The sequence below is a fragment of the Tribolium madens genome, unplaced genomic scaffold (assembly GCF_015345945.1).
Source record: "Tribolium madens isolate multiple individuals breed KSU strain unplaced genomic scaffold, Tmad_KSU_1.1 Scaffold_19;HRSCAF=116;Tcas5.2_LG9, whole genome shotgun sequence".
NCBI classification, from domain to species: domain Eukaryota; kingdom Metazoa; phylum Arthropoda; class Insecta; order Coleoptera; family Tenebrionidae; genus Tribolium; species Tribolium madens.
In genome coordinates, this window is record NW_025400983.1 from 5,365,449 (window position 1) to 5,382,288 (window position 16,840).

The window sequence follows — 16,840 nt, forward strand, 5'->3', positions numbered from 1 at the left end:
CTGGAAGCATTTCATTCAGAGTTTTTCACCCGATAAGATGTTGCTTTAGTCACTTGCGTCAGTTGACAGCTGTTTGACAACTGTCAAAACGCAATACCATACTTGGAAGTGGTTACCGCTACAACTTAAAAAATATTTAAAATAATAACAAATTCAAACTGGTTGCAACTGTAAATGCTTGTTTGTGCATTTGACAACTATTTGCGTTATTTTTGACATTTTGTATTGAGTGTAAACATTTTAATCGGTGTTTTTAGGCCGATCAGACGTTGCTTTAGTCACTCACGTTCGTTGACAGCTGTTTGACAACTGTCAAAACGCGTTAAATTTTAAATCTTAAAGCGATTAAAAATGTCTTAAGTGCGTGATTATGGCCACTTATCTCACCCCAAATCGGCACGGCTACAGCGTTCGGTTTTCCCCTTTCAACCCTGATCGTTTGGTGGTGGCGACAAGTCAATATTTCGGCTTGGCCGGTGGTGGCACCCTTTTCATCTTAGATTTGACCCCCGAGGGCAAGCTTATCGAGAGCCAGACTCACCAATGGTCCGACGGGTTGTTTGACGTCGTTTGGTCCGAGTCTAGCCCCAACCTCGTGGTGAGTGCGTCCGGAGACGGCGGTTTGCAACTGTGGGACTTGTCGTCCCCTAACAGCCCCCCTGTCACACTATGGGAGCACAAGAAGGAGGTTTACTCGCTGGACTGGTCGCGGACGCGGCAGGAGCAACTCATCTTGAGCGCGTCTTGGGACTGTTCCATCAAATTATGGGACCCCAACAGACAATCATCAATCAGCACCTTCTGTGGCCACTCGCAGCTGGTCTACAATGCAATGTTCTCGAATCATATGCCCAACTGTTTCGCCTCGGTGTCGGGAGACGGGACTTTGAAGCTCTGGAGCACGCTGAACCCCCAGAGCCCCACGTCGTCGTTCCGAGTCCACGACGCCGAGGTCCTCGCCTGTGATTGGTGTAAATACGACGAAAACATGCTAGCGACGAGCGGCTCAGACGGACTGATTCGGGGGTGGGACATTAGGAACTATACTCAACCGGTGTTTCAACTGAAAGGGTGCGAGTACGCGGTCAGGAGGGTGCAGTTTTCGCCCCATAACGCCGCGGTTTTGGCCTCGGTCAGTTACGACTTTACGACGAGAATCTGGGATTTTAAACAGGGTTGTGACGCTTTAGAGACTATTAAGCATCATTCGGAGTTTGTGTACGGACTGGATTGGAATACTCACAGAAAGGGGCAACTGGCCGATTGCGGGTGGGACAGTTTGGTTCATGTTTTTACCCCAAAATGCCTCGATTGTTATAACTGAAGACTGGAGTCAGTTCCTAACATTTGACCAAGTGGGTTCAATGTACGAAAAATAACGGCGTGTGAATGAAACTTGAATACAGGAAAGTCGATCTGAAAGGTTTTTCATTCATACGACCCTTGAGCTAAGTTAAAAATAATGTTGATTTGTTTTATGGGTTTCATGACGAAGACTGACATGTCTCTAAATCGTTTTTAACCGTAATTTGTTGCTTTTATTTTTTATATTTGTATTGAAAATTCTGAAATAAATTTGTAAAAAAATGATTTACTCTCTTTAAATGTGTATACCAAGCAACATAATACCTAAAAAACTGACTGAATTTAATAAAGTTACTCAATTGAACACAAAATAAATATCTAACAAAAAAAATCAAGAACAAAATTGCTAAAAATTTCATTTTCTCCTTCTTGAATTAAAATCTTAATATCGTATTTATTTAACTATTATAATTAATAACAAACAAGTAAATTAGAGATCTTAAATAATATTACTCTTTTAAATAGTGAATTAATAGCCAAAACTAAATTCTACCAAAAAAGATAACTGCCCATGGGCCTATAGTGTTTTCTTAATTTTGCAAAAATTGCAATCACATCGAAATATAACAGTAATAAAAAAAAACTCCACTGACGTGCCCTTACGCAACTTAAGTAATTGCCGGAAAACAAGCGCTTTCATTGGCTCAAAGCCTGTAAAATTTAGGAAAATAATAATCAAGTGGTTTTGGAGAAACTAATGGATTTTAATATTTTCCTATCAACAACTCCCTAAAATTTAGGGATATTCGTGAATGTGAATAGGTTGTCATAAATTTGGTTAAGTGGGTTTCTGGTGACAAACAAAAGATTTTGTAACTAGTGTCAAAATTTAGGTTAAGTCACCTGTCAGCTTGTATGTATAATTCACATTATATATATAATAATTTATTTGATTGACAGCAGGTTGACAGAAAACGTCAACCGTCAGCAACAAGGGGTAACCAACCGTAGACATTGAAAATTACTTCTGTTGAAAATTCTAGTTACAAACAACATGAAAAACGTAATTTTCCTAAAAGTTCAAAGTTAGGTGGTAATTTCTTGTTGACAAATCTGTATGTTAGCGTAATTTTTCGATGTAGAATACGTGGTTGCAATTTTTCCCAATATTAAGAAAACACCCTATATAACACGATTAATCGGCAAAAATCTTTCATTTTTGTTTACGAAATTGAAGCTGGACATCTCATTCGTCTTTCGAACTCGGAGAATCTCTAGCTTCGATCATAATATCATCAATAATAAAATAATTATAATCATAATACCACTATAGTATACAGGATGTTTCAGAACTCGCGTCCCAGGGAAAAATGGCAAGTAAGATAAGATACCAGGAACATAAAAATGTTTAAAAAATTCTATCTGTCAATAATTTTGACATTCATATTTTAAGATTTGACCTTTTTTATGTCTATTTAATGTTAGAATACAGAATGAACTAAAAGTAGCGCACAAAATTCATAATTTTGTGGGTGATTTTTTTAAGTCCTCAAACAGATCGATTTTATTTTTGTAAATAATACATTTTCATCATACTATTATTATTTATAATGTCAATGATTTTTAAGTAATGGCGTTATCAGAATTTTTTTAAATGACAACCAACATTTTCGTTAATTGTTTTTGGTAATATTTTCTTTTCAAAAGATAGAAGGACACTTATTCGATTTCGAGTAATGACGTCATCATTAATTTTTTTTAATGGCAACCAACAATTTTGTTAACTGTTTTTGGTAATATTTTCGTTTAAAAGGATAGAAGATTGTACCTATTACCAAAAACAGTCAACAAAATTGTTGGTTGCCATTTAAAAAAGTTAATGATGACATCATTACTCAAAATCGAATGACGTCATAAATGTTACAATAAAAATTACAATAAAATGTAGCATTTTTTCAAAATAAAATCGACCTGTTTGAGAATTTTATTGCAAAAAATGCACCATAACAAAAATATGAATTGTGTGCGTTACTTTTGGTTCATCCTGTATGCAACTCATTATACATATTTTGATTTCAAATTTTGAAAGTAATTATAACTGAATCCACGACGGCTAATATTAATCTTTTAAACATTTTTTCCAAGATTATTTATTTATTTATAATCTTCCAATATTAAAAAAGTAGGTACTACTAAAATTAAATTTAGTTGTGCAATTCTGTGTGATAAAAAAAACATAAAATTCACTCATAAAAAATTGTAAAACTAAAATCGTTAGCACAATCGTTTAAAAAATTGAAAAATTTTGAAAAAAAAATTGCTAAAAATTTCATTTTCACGCTAATCTTCACTTATGTCATCTTGGAAGCTCTATTTAATTGTTGTAGCAAACAAGAAAATTTAGAGATCCTGAATAATTTCACTCTTCTAAATATAAAACTAGCTACAATCAAATTCGGACAAAATTTTAAATATAAAGAATTAAATTAAGGCCCTCCGTCGTGCGTTTAACTTTTTAAATAAGAGCGATTTTTGCTTTTTCTGTATGACAAACTGTCTCAATTCATAAAAATAATTTAAAACTTGTTGAAATAATAATAATTGTTGTGGATAACGAAAATTTATGAATCGGTAGTAAACCGCAAACGTTTTTTTGTTAGTCTCAGCTAATTTGTATAAATTATTCTTTTCCATTTATGCTTATGTTGGGTTAGATAATAAATTAAGTTTAGGAAGTCACACAATGGGAAATAAGCAAGAAATGAAAGTAAACTCTAAGAAAAAACAACATATCATCAGCCTACGTAACACCTACGTATCGAATCAATTCCGAATCGATGTGATCATAAAAACGTCACCCGATCCCTTCAAGTTTCAAAAAACGCATCTCAAGACATTGAAACTGCCATTCACTGAAGCGTCTCGAATCAATCAAAACTCACACAGTGTGACCAGTAATTCGCCCGATTTGTTTACAATATTACCCCAAAATGACGCTATTAACTTGACATTCTTTAGAAATCTCTCCGCGACAAAAAATCCACCACTTAACCGGCACATTTCATTAAACCATTTGTGGTTTAATGCTTTTTTCGCCACGACACCTATAAATAGCAAATCTTTGCACCGAGAATTCAGTCATTGCACAGCTTTCTTCCAAACACTGCAACGATGAATCTCATCGTGAGTATCCCTCGGTTGGCGATCCTCAATTTCGCGTTTTTTACGTTTCAGGTGATTGCAATCTTTCTCCAGATAATAGCATGGACCCAGGCCACGAACGCCACTGAAGACTCCGCCACGAACAAAACCAAACGCACGATAGCGAATCAGGTCCAGACCTACGGGGAAAACCGGCCGGTTTTGCTGTACCCGGACAACCCCGGCCCCCCTACCTTCTACGCCCCTGTTACCATCAAGCCAGTTTTCGATCCAGAAGTCCCCAAGCAAGTCGCCGCCCAACAAGTCCTCTACGAATTTCAGCAAACACCAACCAATGCGGTTTCTAACGTTCACGTGAACCAATTCTACCAACCGGTGGGGAGCAAGCCCGAGAGTCCCCTCCCAGCGAACACAGGCCCCGCCCAGTTCATCAGCCCTTCGGAGTCAGTGGCGGCGCCTGTGCAACACAGTGCGTTGATCCGACATGGGCAAAATTTTGCACAGGTTCAATTCCAACCACAACATATACAAACCCAGCAGTACGTCCCTGGAAAGTATTTGTATGTCAATGGCAAGATTTTGTACCAACCGAACCAAGCACAAACGCAGAATGGGTACCAAAGACCTGTCAATTTCTTGTATATGCATCCACAGAGTGGTACCCAGAAGTTCATCCCGCAGGCTCCTTTACTGCGACCCATGGGGTACCGGAGGTTCCACCCCCCGCAACCCCACCAATTGCAGAAGATCACCAAACCGATGAATGTTCCAGAAGTGGTCGAAGAACAATCCGAGGAGGAACCAGCTGAAGAAAATGTTGAAAACAACAAAGAAGAAGAAGTTGAAGAGGAGGAGGAGAATGATAAGGAAAGCGAAGAAACCGACGACGATGATCACTATTTCAGTAAATACTCGTTTGATGAAGATGACGATGACCATGGGGGCTACCGGGAAGAAGACGATGACGAAGACAATGAAAGGGGTTCCTCTAGAACGGTACCGAAGAAACACAAGAAGAAAGGGAAACCTGCGAAGTACTCCAAAAGTAACAATTACAAATACAGCGAAAATTACAGTACCAGTAGTAAATACGATAAATCTGGGAAAAAGGGGAAGAAAACTGGAAGACCGGCCCCTAAAATGCACTACAAGTCCGTCAAATACGTCAAGGAGGGAAACAGTAAACCAAAATACGAGAAAATCGAAGGAAAACAATCACAAAACGTGCCCGTTGTCCATAAACAAAAAATTTTCAGAGAGAAATGGTTCGTCACGAAGAGTACCGATGACTCAATCACGAAATAGTCTTTTAATTTGTAGTTTTTTATATTTTTGTTACGTGCTATATTAAGTGTTATTTCTCTTGTATTGTTTTTATTGTTATTTAATAAATACAGTTAACATATTTGTTCGTTTTCATTTTATGGATGGATTGGTTTGGACGTGACTTCTCGGTAAATAATTAAGTTCCAGCACTTTTACTTTCTTTGATGCGAGTAAAAGTCACGAGGACCTTTCTTTTTCCCAAAGGAATTTTTTTGGGTTTATGAAATCGTCGCATTTTGTGTGAAATCACGAAGTTGGTTGTTTTTGCTACACGAGTATTCATTGTCATTAGTGAATGTCATTGTTCATTGAAAAAAGGTAATTGTATTCGTTGCTCAATGCAACGCTAAGAATGATTGCATATACAGAGTCATTCTGTGATGATTTTCTATTAAACAGTAACACAAAAGGTTTAAGTAAAACGAAGTAATCGTATAGTTTTACATAAACATTTAAGCTTGACTAAAATTCTAGTTTATTTAGCTTTAAAACGGCAAAGATTAAAATGTTTTCCCAAGGCATTGAAAACTTTTTTGCCTTGAGTCATTCACCTCAATATATATTTTTTTAATTTTGACACCATTCACATGTTAACAAACCATTTTTTGTCATTTTAGTCATGCCATACACTCTACAAAATTTTTATTAAAATAAATTCACATAAAAATTTTCTTTTGTGCACCTCTGGTTTCATGTAAAAGTATTGATTTCTCTTGATTTAGTACCAAAATTTGTGAATTCCACAAGTATTTTTTTTTTTTGAATATTGGTCGCAATAGGATATAGTGATTGTCGCCCTATTCTTAAGTTTATTACTCAATATCCCAAAAACTACACATCGTAGAGTATTTTAACCTGATGCATTGTGTCCAGTGCGTAGTTTTACGTATAGAAAACCATATTTCAAGCGTTTTAACAATTTAAGGTAAATTGACAATTTTTACGATTTTACTACCGCTCATTGTCAAAAATTCAAAAAATTCGAAATTTTTTAAACTTGACCCAATAGCGTTTTATGCACTTATTTGAGTCTTTAAGACCTCTTTCAATTTTTTCTTGCGAGATATTGACCTGGCTTTAGTGTCAATCGATAGATTTTTTTACGCTGATGGTGTTGAGCTTTTTGCTCTAAGTCTAATAGTTTGGCTGTAATCGTCGTTCAAAAAGTAAAAATTGTCAAAATTGTGAAATTTTAACCGCGTTTTTCTACGAAACTATAAGACTCAGAGCAAAAAGCTAAAAACCATTAAAATTTGCTTAAAACTATCTATTTAATGGCGCAAACCGGAAGTCGCTCCGAGTACAGAGCCATTTTTAGTTTTTTTCAAAAAAAAAATCATATCTCAAAAACTATGAGTCCTAAGTCAAAACGGTTTGGACAGGCGTGCCCTCCGGTTAATTTTACATATAGTACTAGTTTTTCATAAGAATAAAAAAATGTTGTTTTTTTGATCATAATCGGATATAGTGCTTATGCTTTTAGCCTTATTCTCACAATATCTCAAAAACTATGCATCGTAGAATATTTTAACCTGTTGCATCGTGTTCAGCGCGTAATTTTACGTCTAGAAAACCATATTTCAAGCGTTTTTACAAATTAAGGTAAATTTACTATTTTTATAATTTTACTACCTTGAAAAACTCAAAAAATTCAAAATTTTTGAAACTTGACTCAATAACATTTTATGCACTTATTTGAGTCTTTAAGACCTCTAGAAATGTAAAAAATGTTAAATGGATCAATTTTAAAGTTGAAAATATTTTTGATTTTTGTCGAGATTTTGGTCGACTTTTGGCACCCAGAGAGGTCTAATGGCAATTAACTCCGGACTTATTGGACTTATATTTGGTACCGTTGGATAGAAAATTGAATTTTCCATCATATATTAAAAAGATCAGTGCTCTACGATAAATAGGTAGTTATCGAGAAAATTTCTGATAAATTCAAAAATATCAATCCGCCTATAACTTCATAACTGTTAGGAATTTTGCAGTTTTCTTGATGCCAATCGATTCCCCGGAACATTTTATACATGTAGGTTATAACACATCATATTCTTCTTTTATAGACAAACAACAACTTTGTGGCTCATTTTACATTAGGGTACAAATAGGTACTTTACCCGAGTTCAAATTTTTTATATTTAATCCATTTTTGGCAAAAAATCTTTTAACATTCAAAAATTTATTGTAAATAAATGTATTCTGTTGTACATAAAGATTATTATAAGAATTCTGCGACTTATAGTCTGAGTATATGAAAGCTAGACGGATGAAAAGACACGATCAAAACCGCGACACTCCACCAACCTAAAAAAAACTGTAACCACAAACAATAAGTCCAAAATTAGATTATATTTTTCCAAAACACTTTTTTCTCCAAATCAATAGTAAAATATTTGCAAATGTTGCACTTTCTCCCATCAATCGAACTTCAGACGTCGGTATTAAATTATAATAATTAATAGTGTCTCTAGATAAACTTTAAAACGTAATTCGGCTCACCTTTCCGTTCTAAATAATTAGTCGCATTTCGCTATATTTCATTTAAAATACCGCGAATTTTAATGAAAGTCGTGATACTAAAAAGATTCCCTAACAAACACGGAAATAATTTCCTCTTCTTGCCTTACTCCTGTCATATAATTACATTTCGATATTTATTCAAACCGATTTTTACAAAAACCACCCTATATATAAACCCACAGTCCTCTCCGAGGAATCACAACAAACCCAATCATGTATTACTACTACACACTTGTAAGTAGCTTAATCCCCCTGAAGCCCCAAAAAAGATATTTTTCTAGATTCTGCTCTTCGCCACCGCGTCTTGCGGCCCAGTCAAACGCGGCGTAGCCTTCGAGGGCTACCCCCAGGACTTCGCCTTCAACAACTACGCCTTCGCCAAGCCCCACGTCCCGTCGCCGGCGGAGATCGCCGCGGCCATCCAGGCCGCCAAGGAGGCCTCCGCCAGCGTGATGGCCGCCCAACACCGCGTCCAGGAGGCCAAAGACGAAGTCCTGAACCAGCAGCACATCGCCAGCCACAAGCAAGCCCAAGCCGCGCTTGCCCTGCAGAAGACGGAAGCCGCAGCCGCAGTCCAACAGCAGGAGGCCAAATCGGCCGCCAATGCGCTCATCCAGGCCCAACAGCGGCTGGCGCACGCCAAGGCCGAGGTGGCCGAGTTGCAGAAGATCGCCGCGGCGAAGGAGGCGCACGCCGCTGTTGTTATCCAGAAGAGTGCGGCTGCCGCGGCCGCGGAAGTCCAACGGAGTGGTGAGTTCTTCGAAAGAAAGACAGTTGGGTGAGTTTTGGGTTGCAGATGACACTGCGAGGAAACTGGCAGCGTTGCAACACTCCAATTCGGTGACCCTCAAGCAGGCCAATGCTGGGAAAGATGGGTCTTTGTCGGCCACCAGTGCTGCGGTTGCTGCAGCCAATGATCGCAATGGCGCCCAACATGTGGCCTGGGTTGCAGCCCCAAAGTATGTCCAGCTCAACCCCTGGGGTTGATTCTAACGCTCATTATGTTTCTGTATGTATTGTGAATACAATAAAGGTTGAACTTTGACCTGACTTTGTCTTTGTTACCAATTTTTACAGTTCTTATTAAAAAAAAATATTCAATAGTAGACTTTATACTAAAAAAAGTTTACAAAAATTAAATTCTGACCTGAACTCACCCAGAAAATAATCTATAATTATTCAAAATAAAGCTACAAATTTTATTTTAAATAAATTGTGAGGACTTGATAAATAAATTTGAAAAATAAAAAAAGGGCAGGCCAACAATTTTTTAGATGTAACTCCAAAGTATTTTTCACTGATTTATTTATTTATTAAAAAAATTAATTAAATTAATAGATGAGTTTTAAACAACTACCAGTTCATTAAAGGTAAGAACAGTTGTTCTAAATCTAATCTAAATGTAACAATACATAATTATTAATTAGTTTAGAAAAATAAAAATAAATACAGTAAAAAAGCTTTTATTTTATGCTGTCTTATTATGCTTATATTATTAGAATCCCGAACCTTACCTATAATACCTCCCTAGCCTCCGGAGAAAACCTGAGGACCCTGCGATACCACGCTACCAGCCACTGCATCTGTTTTTATCTAATAGGTCATAAAAAAAATTAAAAAATATTTTTTTCGTTTTTCCAACGTTTGATGCTCCTTTCTGAAACTCTTAGATCCATTTAAATCAATTCTAAAGTTTTCAATTTTTTTGTTTTTTATCAAAATTTTGGTCGATTTTCAATACACGGAGCTAACTCCGAAACTATTACCACTATTCATTACCGTTAGAAAGCACTTTCAATGTGCTGCCTTAGGAAAAAAAATCAATGTTCTGCAATGAATACTTATTGAAAAAATCGCTAGTAAAGACAAAAGTTGGCAAAATCTATATAGTAAAATCGTTTTCCTACGACCTACTAAAAATTTTATGACACATTATAAGGGATTAACCAAACAATGGCTTGAATTTGTAACCCTTCATAAACCAGAACAAAACAGGGCCGTATTTAAAACCAAAGTAGTGGTAGAGTTTTACCAAGCTATTATGTAAAAAAAATCTGCTTTATTTAATAATAGCTTTTTAATAACCACCTGGCTTTTTTAAATTTCTTAAAATACTTGACATTAATAACAACTACATCAAAAACTATTAAAATATTTCAAGTATTTTATACGGAAAGAAAGTTAAGTAATTCGGCCCTGTTATAACTGACATGTTTCCTTGGTTTCTCGGTCCGGGTGGGTTCCACTAATTTATGATTTGTTTACCCTCTGGTTTACTCTTAACAACACGGCATTTAACTTAAAAGTAATAAAAATTTTAGTAGGTCTTATGAAAACGATTTTACTATACTCAACTAAACTTCTAAACTAATAAGAATTTTGCCGTTTTCTCGACGCCAATCGATTTCCCGGAACATTTTACATAGATATAATACAAAACATAAACCGTTTTCAATATACTTTAGCCGGAATTAACAAAATAAAAACAAGTAAACATTTTTGAATATTGACTTGGCATTGGCGTCAATCGGTAGATTTTCTTACGTTGATTACAATGGTGTTGAGCTTTTTTCTCTAAGTATAATGGTTTAGCCGTAATCGTCTTTCAAAAAGTAAAAATTTTCGAAAATCGTGATACTTAAAATGCGTTTTTTTACGAAACTATAAGACTTAGTAGAGCAAAAAGTTAAAAACCATTAAAATCTACTATAAATTATCTATGTAATGACGCAAACCGGAAATCGCTCCGGGGTATGGTTCCGGGTACAGAGCCATTTTTAGAGTTTTTCGTAAAAAAAATCATATCTCAAAAACTATGAGTCCTAGGTCAAAACGGTTTGTACAGGCGTATTCTCCGGTTAATTTTACTAGTTTTTATAATAGGACTAGTTTTTTATAAGAATCAAAAGCCTTATTCTTAACTTTATTACTCAATATCTCAAAAACTATGCATCGCAGAGTATTTTAACCAGTTGTATCGTGTTCAGCGTATAATTTTACGTCTAGAACACCACATTTCAAGTGTTTTCGCGACAAAAAGCTGTTCGACCATTTTCACGATACAACTTGGAAAAACCAAAAAAAATCGACTTTTTTTAAACTCAACCCTATAACGTTTTATACACATTTTTGCACTTTTCTAAGCCTCTTGGACCCCTAGAAGTGCATATGGTTGAATTTTGAAAATTTAAATTTTTTCGATTTTGGTCAAAATTTTCGGCGATTTTCGGTACCCGGGGCGAATATCAGCTAATAGCTTTGAATTTTTTTCAATAACTGTCTTATGTTTGGTATCGTTAAAAAGCACTTTTAATTTCCTATATTATAAAAAAATATATAGTTTTGCCATAAACAGTTATTGAGAAAATCACTGGTAAACCCAAAAATAGCAAAAATATTAATTCGGCAATAACTTCTAAACCACCAAGAATTTTGTGGTTTTCTCGACGTCAATCGATTCCCCAGAACATTTTACATAGGTATAGTACAAAACATAAACCGTTTTTAATATACTTTAGTCGTAATTAGCAAAATAAAAACGAGTGAAAATTTTTCAACAAAAAGTTTAATATTTTATCACAGATACGCTCAAGGTCATAAAATACAATAAACAGTAACAAAACATTTATTAAACAATTTTAAACACAATAAAATTGAACTAAAATATCACGACCAGCACTCCGTCTGGTACCTACCTTGTTTCTCCATCATTTCAATAAACCTCTCGGCTTGTTCTTTGCTCATTCTCTCCTCACACACTGAAACAAACGCTTGTCTTACTTCCTGTGGCATCAATTTCGCATTTCCGGCTATGAAAATCTGACCATTGCGTTGCAAAAAGTCCCACACTAAATCCGAATTTTCTAAAATTTTGTGCTGAACATAACTACAAACAACAATTAAAAAAAACTCCCTTCACTAAAAAAAAATTACACTTTATGCTCCTGCTCCCTGGAATAGGCCGGAACGAGATTTAATAGCCCCATTCTTTGCAAACTGAGAAAGTCCTCCTTGCAATGAAAATCGTAATTCGAGTTGCGACACCCGAAAAACAACAGCAGATTGCGCTTGGAAGCCACACCTTCGCTAACTTGGTCGTAAATGAAGTTCCGGAAGGGGGCGACACCGGTGCCGGGGCCAACCATGATCACGGGAACGTCCTATTTTTCAAGTTTAATTTGTTATTTTTTTGTGTGCTTTCACAAGGCGACAAAAATAAAGTCATGGCGTGACAACTTGACAAATTTTATATCATTTTGTTCGTCTCAGTGAGACACATCAAATGCACAAAAAAAATTCAAAAAGTCCACATACTTTGAACTAATTAATTTTTTTCTAATTTAAATGAATTTAAAATACTTTAACTTTAAAAAATCATTACTCAATAACTATTAGGCCGATTTCCTTCAAATAAAGACCATTCTAAAGGGAAGGTTTTGCCCTTTAGGACGATATAAAATTTGAAATTGAATATTGGCAAACTTTTCTTCGAACAGTGTTCGAAAAAGTTCGAAGTAAATCGAAATAATCTAAGAAAAACCCTTTGAGTAAATTTTTTTTTCATCATTACCAGAGAGTGTAGAGCACCTCTTTATTAGTTGTAATCCAAATTTTCAAAAGAATATACCAAGTAGTTTTCAAGATATGATTTTTTGAAGTTGACGATGGTAATGATGAAAAAAATTTACTCGTAGGGTTTTTCTTAGATTATTTCGATTTACTTCGAACTTTTTCGAACACTGTTCGAAGAAAAGTTTGCCAATATTCAACTTCAAATTTCATATCATCCTAAAGGGCAAAACCTTCCCTTTAGAATGGTCTTTATTTGAAGGGAATCGGCCTAATAGTCATTGAGTAATGATTTTTTAAAGTTAAAGTATTTTAAATTTATTTAAATTAGAAAAAAATTAATTAGTTCAAAGTGTGTGGACTTTTAAAAAAAAATTTTAGTGCATTTGATTTGTCTCACTAAGACTAACAAAATGATATAAAATTTGTCAAGTTGTCACGACATGACTTTATTTTTGTAGCCTTGTGTTTTCACTTACTGACGCCGGAAAACGGAAACTCCCTTTCTTGAGCCTCGCGCCCACTTGATCCCCCGGTTGTAACTCGGCTAAATAATTCGAGCACAAGCCGAACCTCTCCTTCACCAACTTGGTTTTGTATTTCACGACAGCAAGGAGAATGTGGATTTGGTTTCGGTGCATTTTACTGCTACTCGCAATTGAGAATTCACGCGGTTTGATTGGTGGTAAAATCTCGAAGAGGAGTTCCTTGGTGAGGTTTTTGGTGGCGTGGGGGAAGTCCTGTAGGACTTCAACGATGTTCCTTTTAGGACGATTACAGTAGGTGTAGAGGTCGTCCTGGCCTTCAGCTGTTGTGAATTCCTGACATTTCTCTTTCTCCAACTCACTGTCTGTGATCTGGGCCAAAATATTGAAAATGTGCCTTCTTGGGATTGACATTAGGTCGAAATATTCCTCACATAGTTGTTGAAACGTCAATTGTTGGTTTAAAACACCGGGGACGGGAATGTCGGGGTCGTTTTGGGTGACTTTTAAGGTCAAATCGAAGTGTAAATTGTGGGATTTGAGCAAATTTTGGAACGTTTCGACTTGCCAAGGCAGGTTTTTGGGGCGTAAAAGGACGACATCACCGGGGGAATACTCCTGGCCGTCGGTTTGTAGTTTAATAAGTCGGACATCTTGGAAGTGGTCAGGATGGGTGGTCCTCTCGTTTTCTATAACAGTGACTGTGAAATCGTCAGGTTGGCGAATGGGGTGGTAAATTGATTGGGGTTTATTTGCGAGGTTTTGACTCAAACTTGAACTTTGGACACTCCAACTGGAATCAATGAATTATCTATAAAGTAATTCGTTTTTTGTGTTTTACCGGGGCACAATTGGGAGGTTTTTTGGCAAAGGTTGAACACCTGTAGGTAGGGGGTAAATGAGGAGTAATTTCGCCCACAAGGACTCTATCCAAGGATCAGCGGCCGCGTCATACCCCAAATCGTGTTGGTCATCGCCCAAACCCAAAGACACCAAAGACTGACCTCCCAATTGTAACAACCTCTTATGTAACCGTTTTGCGGCGAAATTAAACTTTGTATAACTAGAATCCCCCAATCCGAATACAGCGTATCTAGAAATGACCCCAAATCAATATATCTGACAAAAAATAATTTCCTTACTTTAAATTGACTAGAGAGTCGGTTGGTAGACTCCTCCGCAACAGAAACCTCCAAAACTGCTTCATGTTGTCGGGCTCTTCGCCTTGACCAGTGGTTGAACATACAAAAATCACACACTGCTCACTGACTAGTTCTAAAACATTGTAATCGTCCATAGATTTTACAGTACTTTTGAAGTGGAAACGTTTCGATTCTCGCCAAATTCGTTCAGCCAAATCTTGGGCATTGCCCGATTGTGAACCGTAGAGAATCACAATCTTTTCATTTATGAACATGTTACGTAATACTGTGTAATAACTCAAAAAAAAAATGGAATGAATCCTAAAAACTGCCTAACTTACATTAAAAAATGTTTTTTTGGTTCATTCTGACGTAACCGCTCTGACCTAACCTTAAAGAGCGTGTTTTTGACAGTGGCAAGATGGCCAGCTCAAAAAATAAAATTCACCAGATTGGGAAATTACAATTTAAATCTTTCTAATTGTCCAAAGTTTACTTTATTTTTTCCCATTAAACTCTTGGAAAAGCAAAAACCGGCAAAAACATAGTTTTCGGCCATTTTTTTGATTTTTCGGCTTGATTTTAATAAAATTTTGCAAAATTATTGCGTTTTCGGCAATAAACGTGCTAAAACGCTCAAAAAGCACAAAAATAACTCAATTTTTGACTTAATTTGTTAGTTTTTTGTTGTTAAAAAAAAACCATCAAAATCAATTATTTTTGTGATTGGTGTTTGGGCAAGATTTTTCAAAATAAATGAGTTTCTGATTCAAAAACATAATACCTAAGTCCAGCAACACAAGCTAAAAATAATATCAATTTAATTTTGTAATTTTTTAGTCTGATTCTTATTTCAAAAAAGTGCACCTTTGAAACACTTAAAAAAGGCAAACATAACTCCATTTTTAGTGTAGTTTGTTAAATTTATGACGTGTTTCTAATGAAATTTTGCTAAATAATTGTGGTACCAGTTGAAAAATGTGCCTCTCTTTCAGGGACGGTGGGTTAAAATTTAACCCACCTTTTTAACTCACCTTAATTTCTATTTTTGAGCAGTTATGCTCATTAATGGTGATATTTTTAATAATACAGACATTATTCTTGTAGAGTTTACCACATTTTTTTATTTACAATCAATGAACTTAAAATTATTATGAAAACTATACAATTTATTAATTAGTTTGAAATACCTACATTTTTATAATACTTATTTTAACTTAAAAAAAAACTGAATTGTTTTTTGAGAATATACACATAATGGATAATGATTATTATAAATACAAAGAGGAAAAAAAACAAAACAAAAAAAATTCTTTCATTGGGATTAGAATTACGATCCTTGGGTTTATCATGCATTTCGACTAGTAGGCATCGTGACGTCATTGAGCATTTCCAACCTATTTAGGTAACCACATTCGCTTAACATTACATTGATAAAATTTTCATTTCTTCCTCCCAATTTCTGTGAATTCACAAAAATTCACTGTAGCCTGTGCTTTATTGTCATGATAACTGACACTGTCAAGTTTAATTAAATTCTTATTCATTTTGGACCGTCTAAAAATGGATTGGTACTATACCTCAAGCAATGTAAGACAAAGCACAGGTAAAAAGTATATAAGGAATATCGGGCATTTTATCAACATGATAAATGTTCATCAAAGTTCTCAAACAAGGTTAGAAAAACCTAAACACTAATTTACACTTTTACTCTGTCATGGAAATTGGTTGGACAAAATTCACTGTCCGTCACTGTACTCAATTGAAAAAGTCATAAATGGTGGCACTGAATTTTTTTCTATTTCGTTGATACTTGCATTATGTAACACCAAGCAACAAGAGTCTCGAAGTAACTGCCAGTGTGTAACTTGTAGAGTGTCTCTTTGTTAAGGCAAACAGAAAAACTGCTTTCAAGCATATTATTACAAAAAATAATAACTTTTGTTAGCTATCGTACGTATTATTTAGTTTGCTTTTGTTTTCAATAATTGGTCATAGACTGATGAAAAACTGTCGTTAGTGCTATGTTAATACCTATTTTTTAAAACAACTTGAAAAATGATTACTTTTAAAATCCAGTAAATAGCTGTACCTGTACGGTATTTTAAATACATTAAAGTGTGTACCTGAAAGAGTTAATGACTAAGCATTCGAAAAAGACAAAAAATTGTCATTTTCCAATTTGGTGTAATTTTTTTTTTAATTTGGCAAAATAAACAAGTTTATGATTGTGCAATGTTTGAAAAATAGTCCCTATCATTTATTTTTGATCTAATTTACTATATCAATAATTAAAAAATTAATTAATTAGTGTATTAGTTTTTG

At 35.2% G+C, this 16,840-nt stretch overlaps 4 protein-coding genes across 5 annotated transcripts; 3 read left to right on the forward strand and 1 right to left on the reverse strand.

Moving 5' to 3' along the window:
- The first annotated feature begins 124 nt into the window (after positions 1–124).
- LOC123016047 (peroxisomal targeting signal 2 receptor) lies at positions 125–1,585 on the forward strand. Its single transcript, XM_044416240.1, has one exon. The coding sequence runs from the start codon at positions 371–373 to the stop codon at positions 1,322–1,324; it is 954 nt and encodes a 317-aa protein (XP_044272175.1). The 5' UTR covers positions 125–370; the 3' UTR covers positions 1,325–1,585.
- Positions 1,586–3,872: 2,287 nt separating this feature from the next.
- LOC123014026 (myb-like protein AA) lies at positions 3,873–5,872 on the forward strand. The gene is made up of 2 exons (XM_044412901.1): positions 3,873–4,488; positions 4,540–5,872. The coding sequence occupies exons 1-2, from the start codon at positions 4,477–4,479 to the stop codon at positions 5,770–5,772; spliced, it is 1,245 nt and encodes a 414-aa protein (XP_044268836.1). The 5' UTR covers positions 3,873–4,476; the 3' UTR covers positions 5,773–5,872.
- Positions 5,873–8,514: 2,642 nt separating this feature from the next.
- LOC123015482 lies at positions 8,515–9,364 on the forward strand. The gene is made up of 3 exons (XM_044415229.1): positions 8,515–8,553; positions 8,601–9,069; positions 9,116–9,364. Exons 1-3 carry the CDS (start codon positions 8,533–8,535, stop codon positions 9,304–9,306), a joined length of 681 nt encoding a protein of 226 aa, XP_044271164.1. The 5' UTR covers positions 8,515–8,532; the 3' UTR covers positions 9,307–9,364.
- Positions 9,365–11,928: 2,564 nt separating this feature from the next.
- Positions 11,929–14,916, reverse strand: LOC123012776 (NADPH-dependent diflavin oxidoreductase 1). Of its 2 annotated transcripts, XM_044410913.1 has the most exons (6): positions 14,857–14,916; positions 14,516–14,648; positions 14,215–14,466; positions 13,368–14,166; positions 12,253–12,479; positions 11,929–12,205 (listed from the first exon to the last, which is right to left on the reverse strand). In XM_044410913.1, the coding sequence occupies exons 2-6, from the start codon at positions 14,578–14,580 to the stop codon at positions 11,986–11,988; spliced, it is 1,563 nt and encodes a 520-aa protein (XP_044266848.1). In that variant the 5' UTR covers positions 14,581–14,648; positions 14,857–14,916; the 3' UTR covers positions 11,929–11,985. The 2 variants fall into 2 exon arrangements, with proteins under 2 accessions (XP_044266848.1, XP_044266839.1); XM_044410904.1 differs by having other exon boundaries at positions 14,516–14,912.
- Between the last annotated feature and the right edge of the window lie 1,924 nt (positions 14,917–16,840).

Coding starts and splice junctions, on each gene's coding strand:
- LOC123016047 (XM_044416240.1), top strand. CDS start 371: ATGGCCACTTATCTCACCCCAAATCGGCACGGCTACAGCGTTCGGTTT.
- LOC123015482 (XM_044415229.1), top strand. CDS start 8,533: ATGTATTACTACTACACACTT. Junction 8,554..8,600: donor TGTATTACTACTACACACTT/GTAAGTAGCTTA, acceptor ATATTTTTCTAG/ATTCTGCTCTTCGCCACCGC. Junction 9,070..9,115: donor CGCGGAAGTCCAACGGAGTG/GTGAGTTCTTCG, acceptor TTTGGGTTGCAG/ATGACACTGCGAGGAAACTG.
- LOC123012776 (XM_044410904.1), bottom strand. CDS start 14,790: ATGTTCATAAATGAAAAGATTGTGATTCTCTACGGTTCACAATCGGGC. Junction 14,167..14,214: donor AACCTCCCAATTGTGCCCCG/GTAAAACACAAA, acceptor CATTGATTCCAG/TTGGAGTGTCCAAAGTTCAA. Junction 12,206..12,252: donor AGGGAGCAGGAGCATAAAGT/GTAATTTTTTTT, acceptor TGTTGTTTGTAG/TTATGTTCAGCACAAAATTT.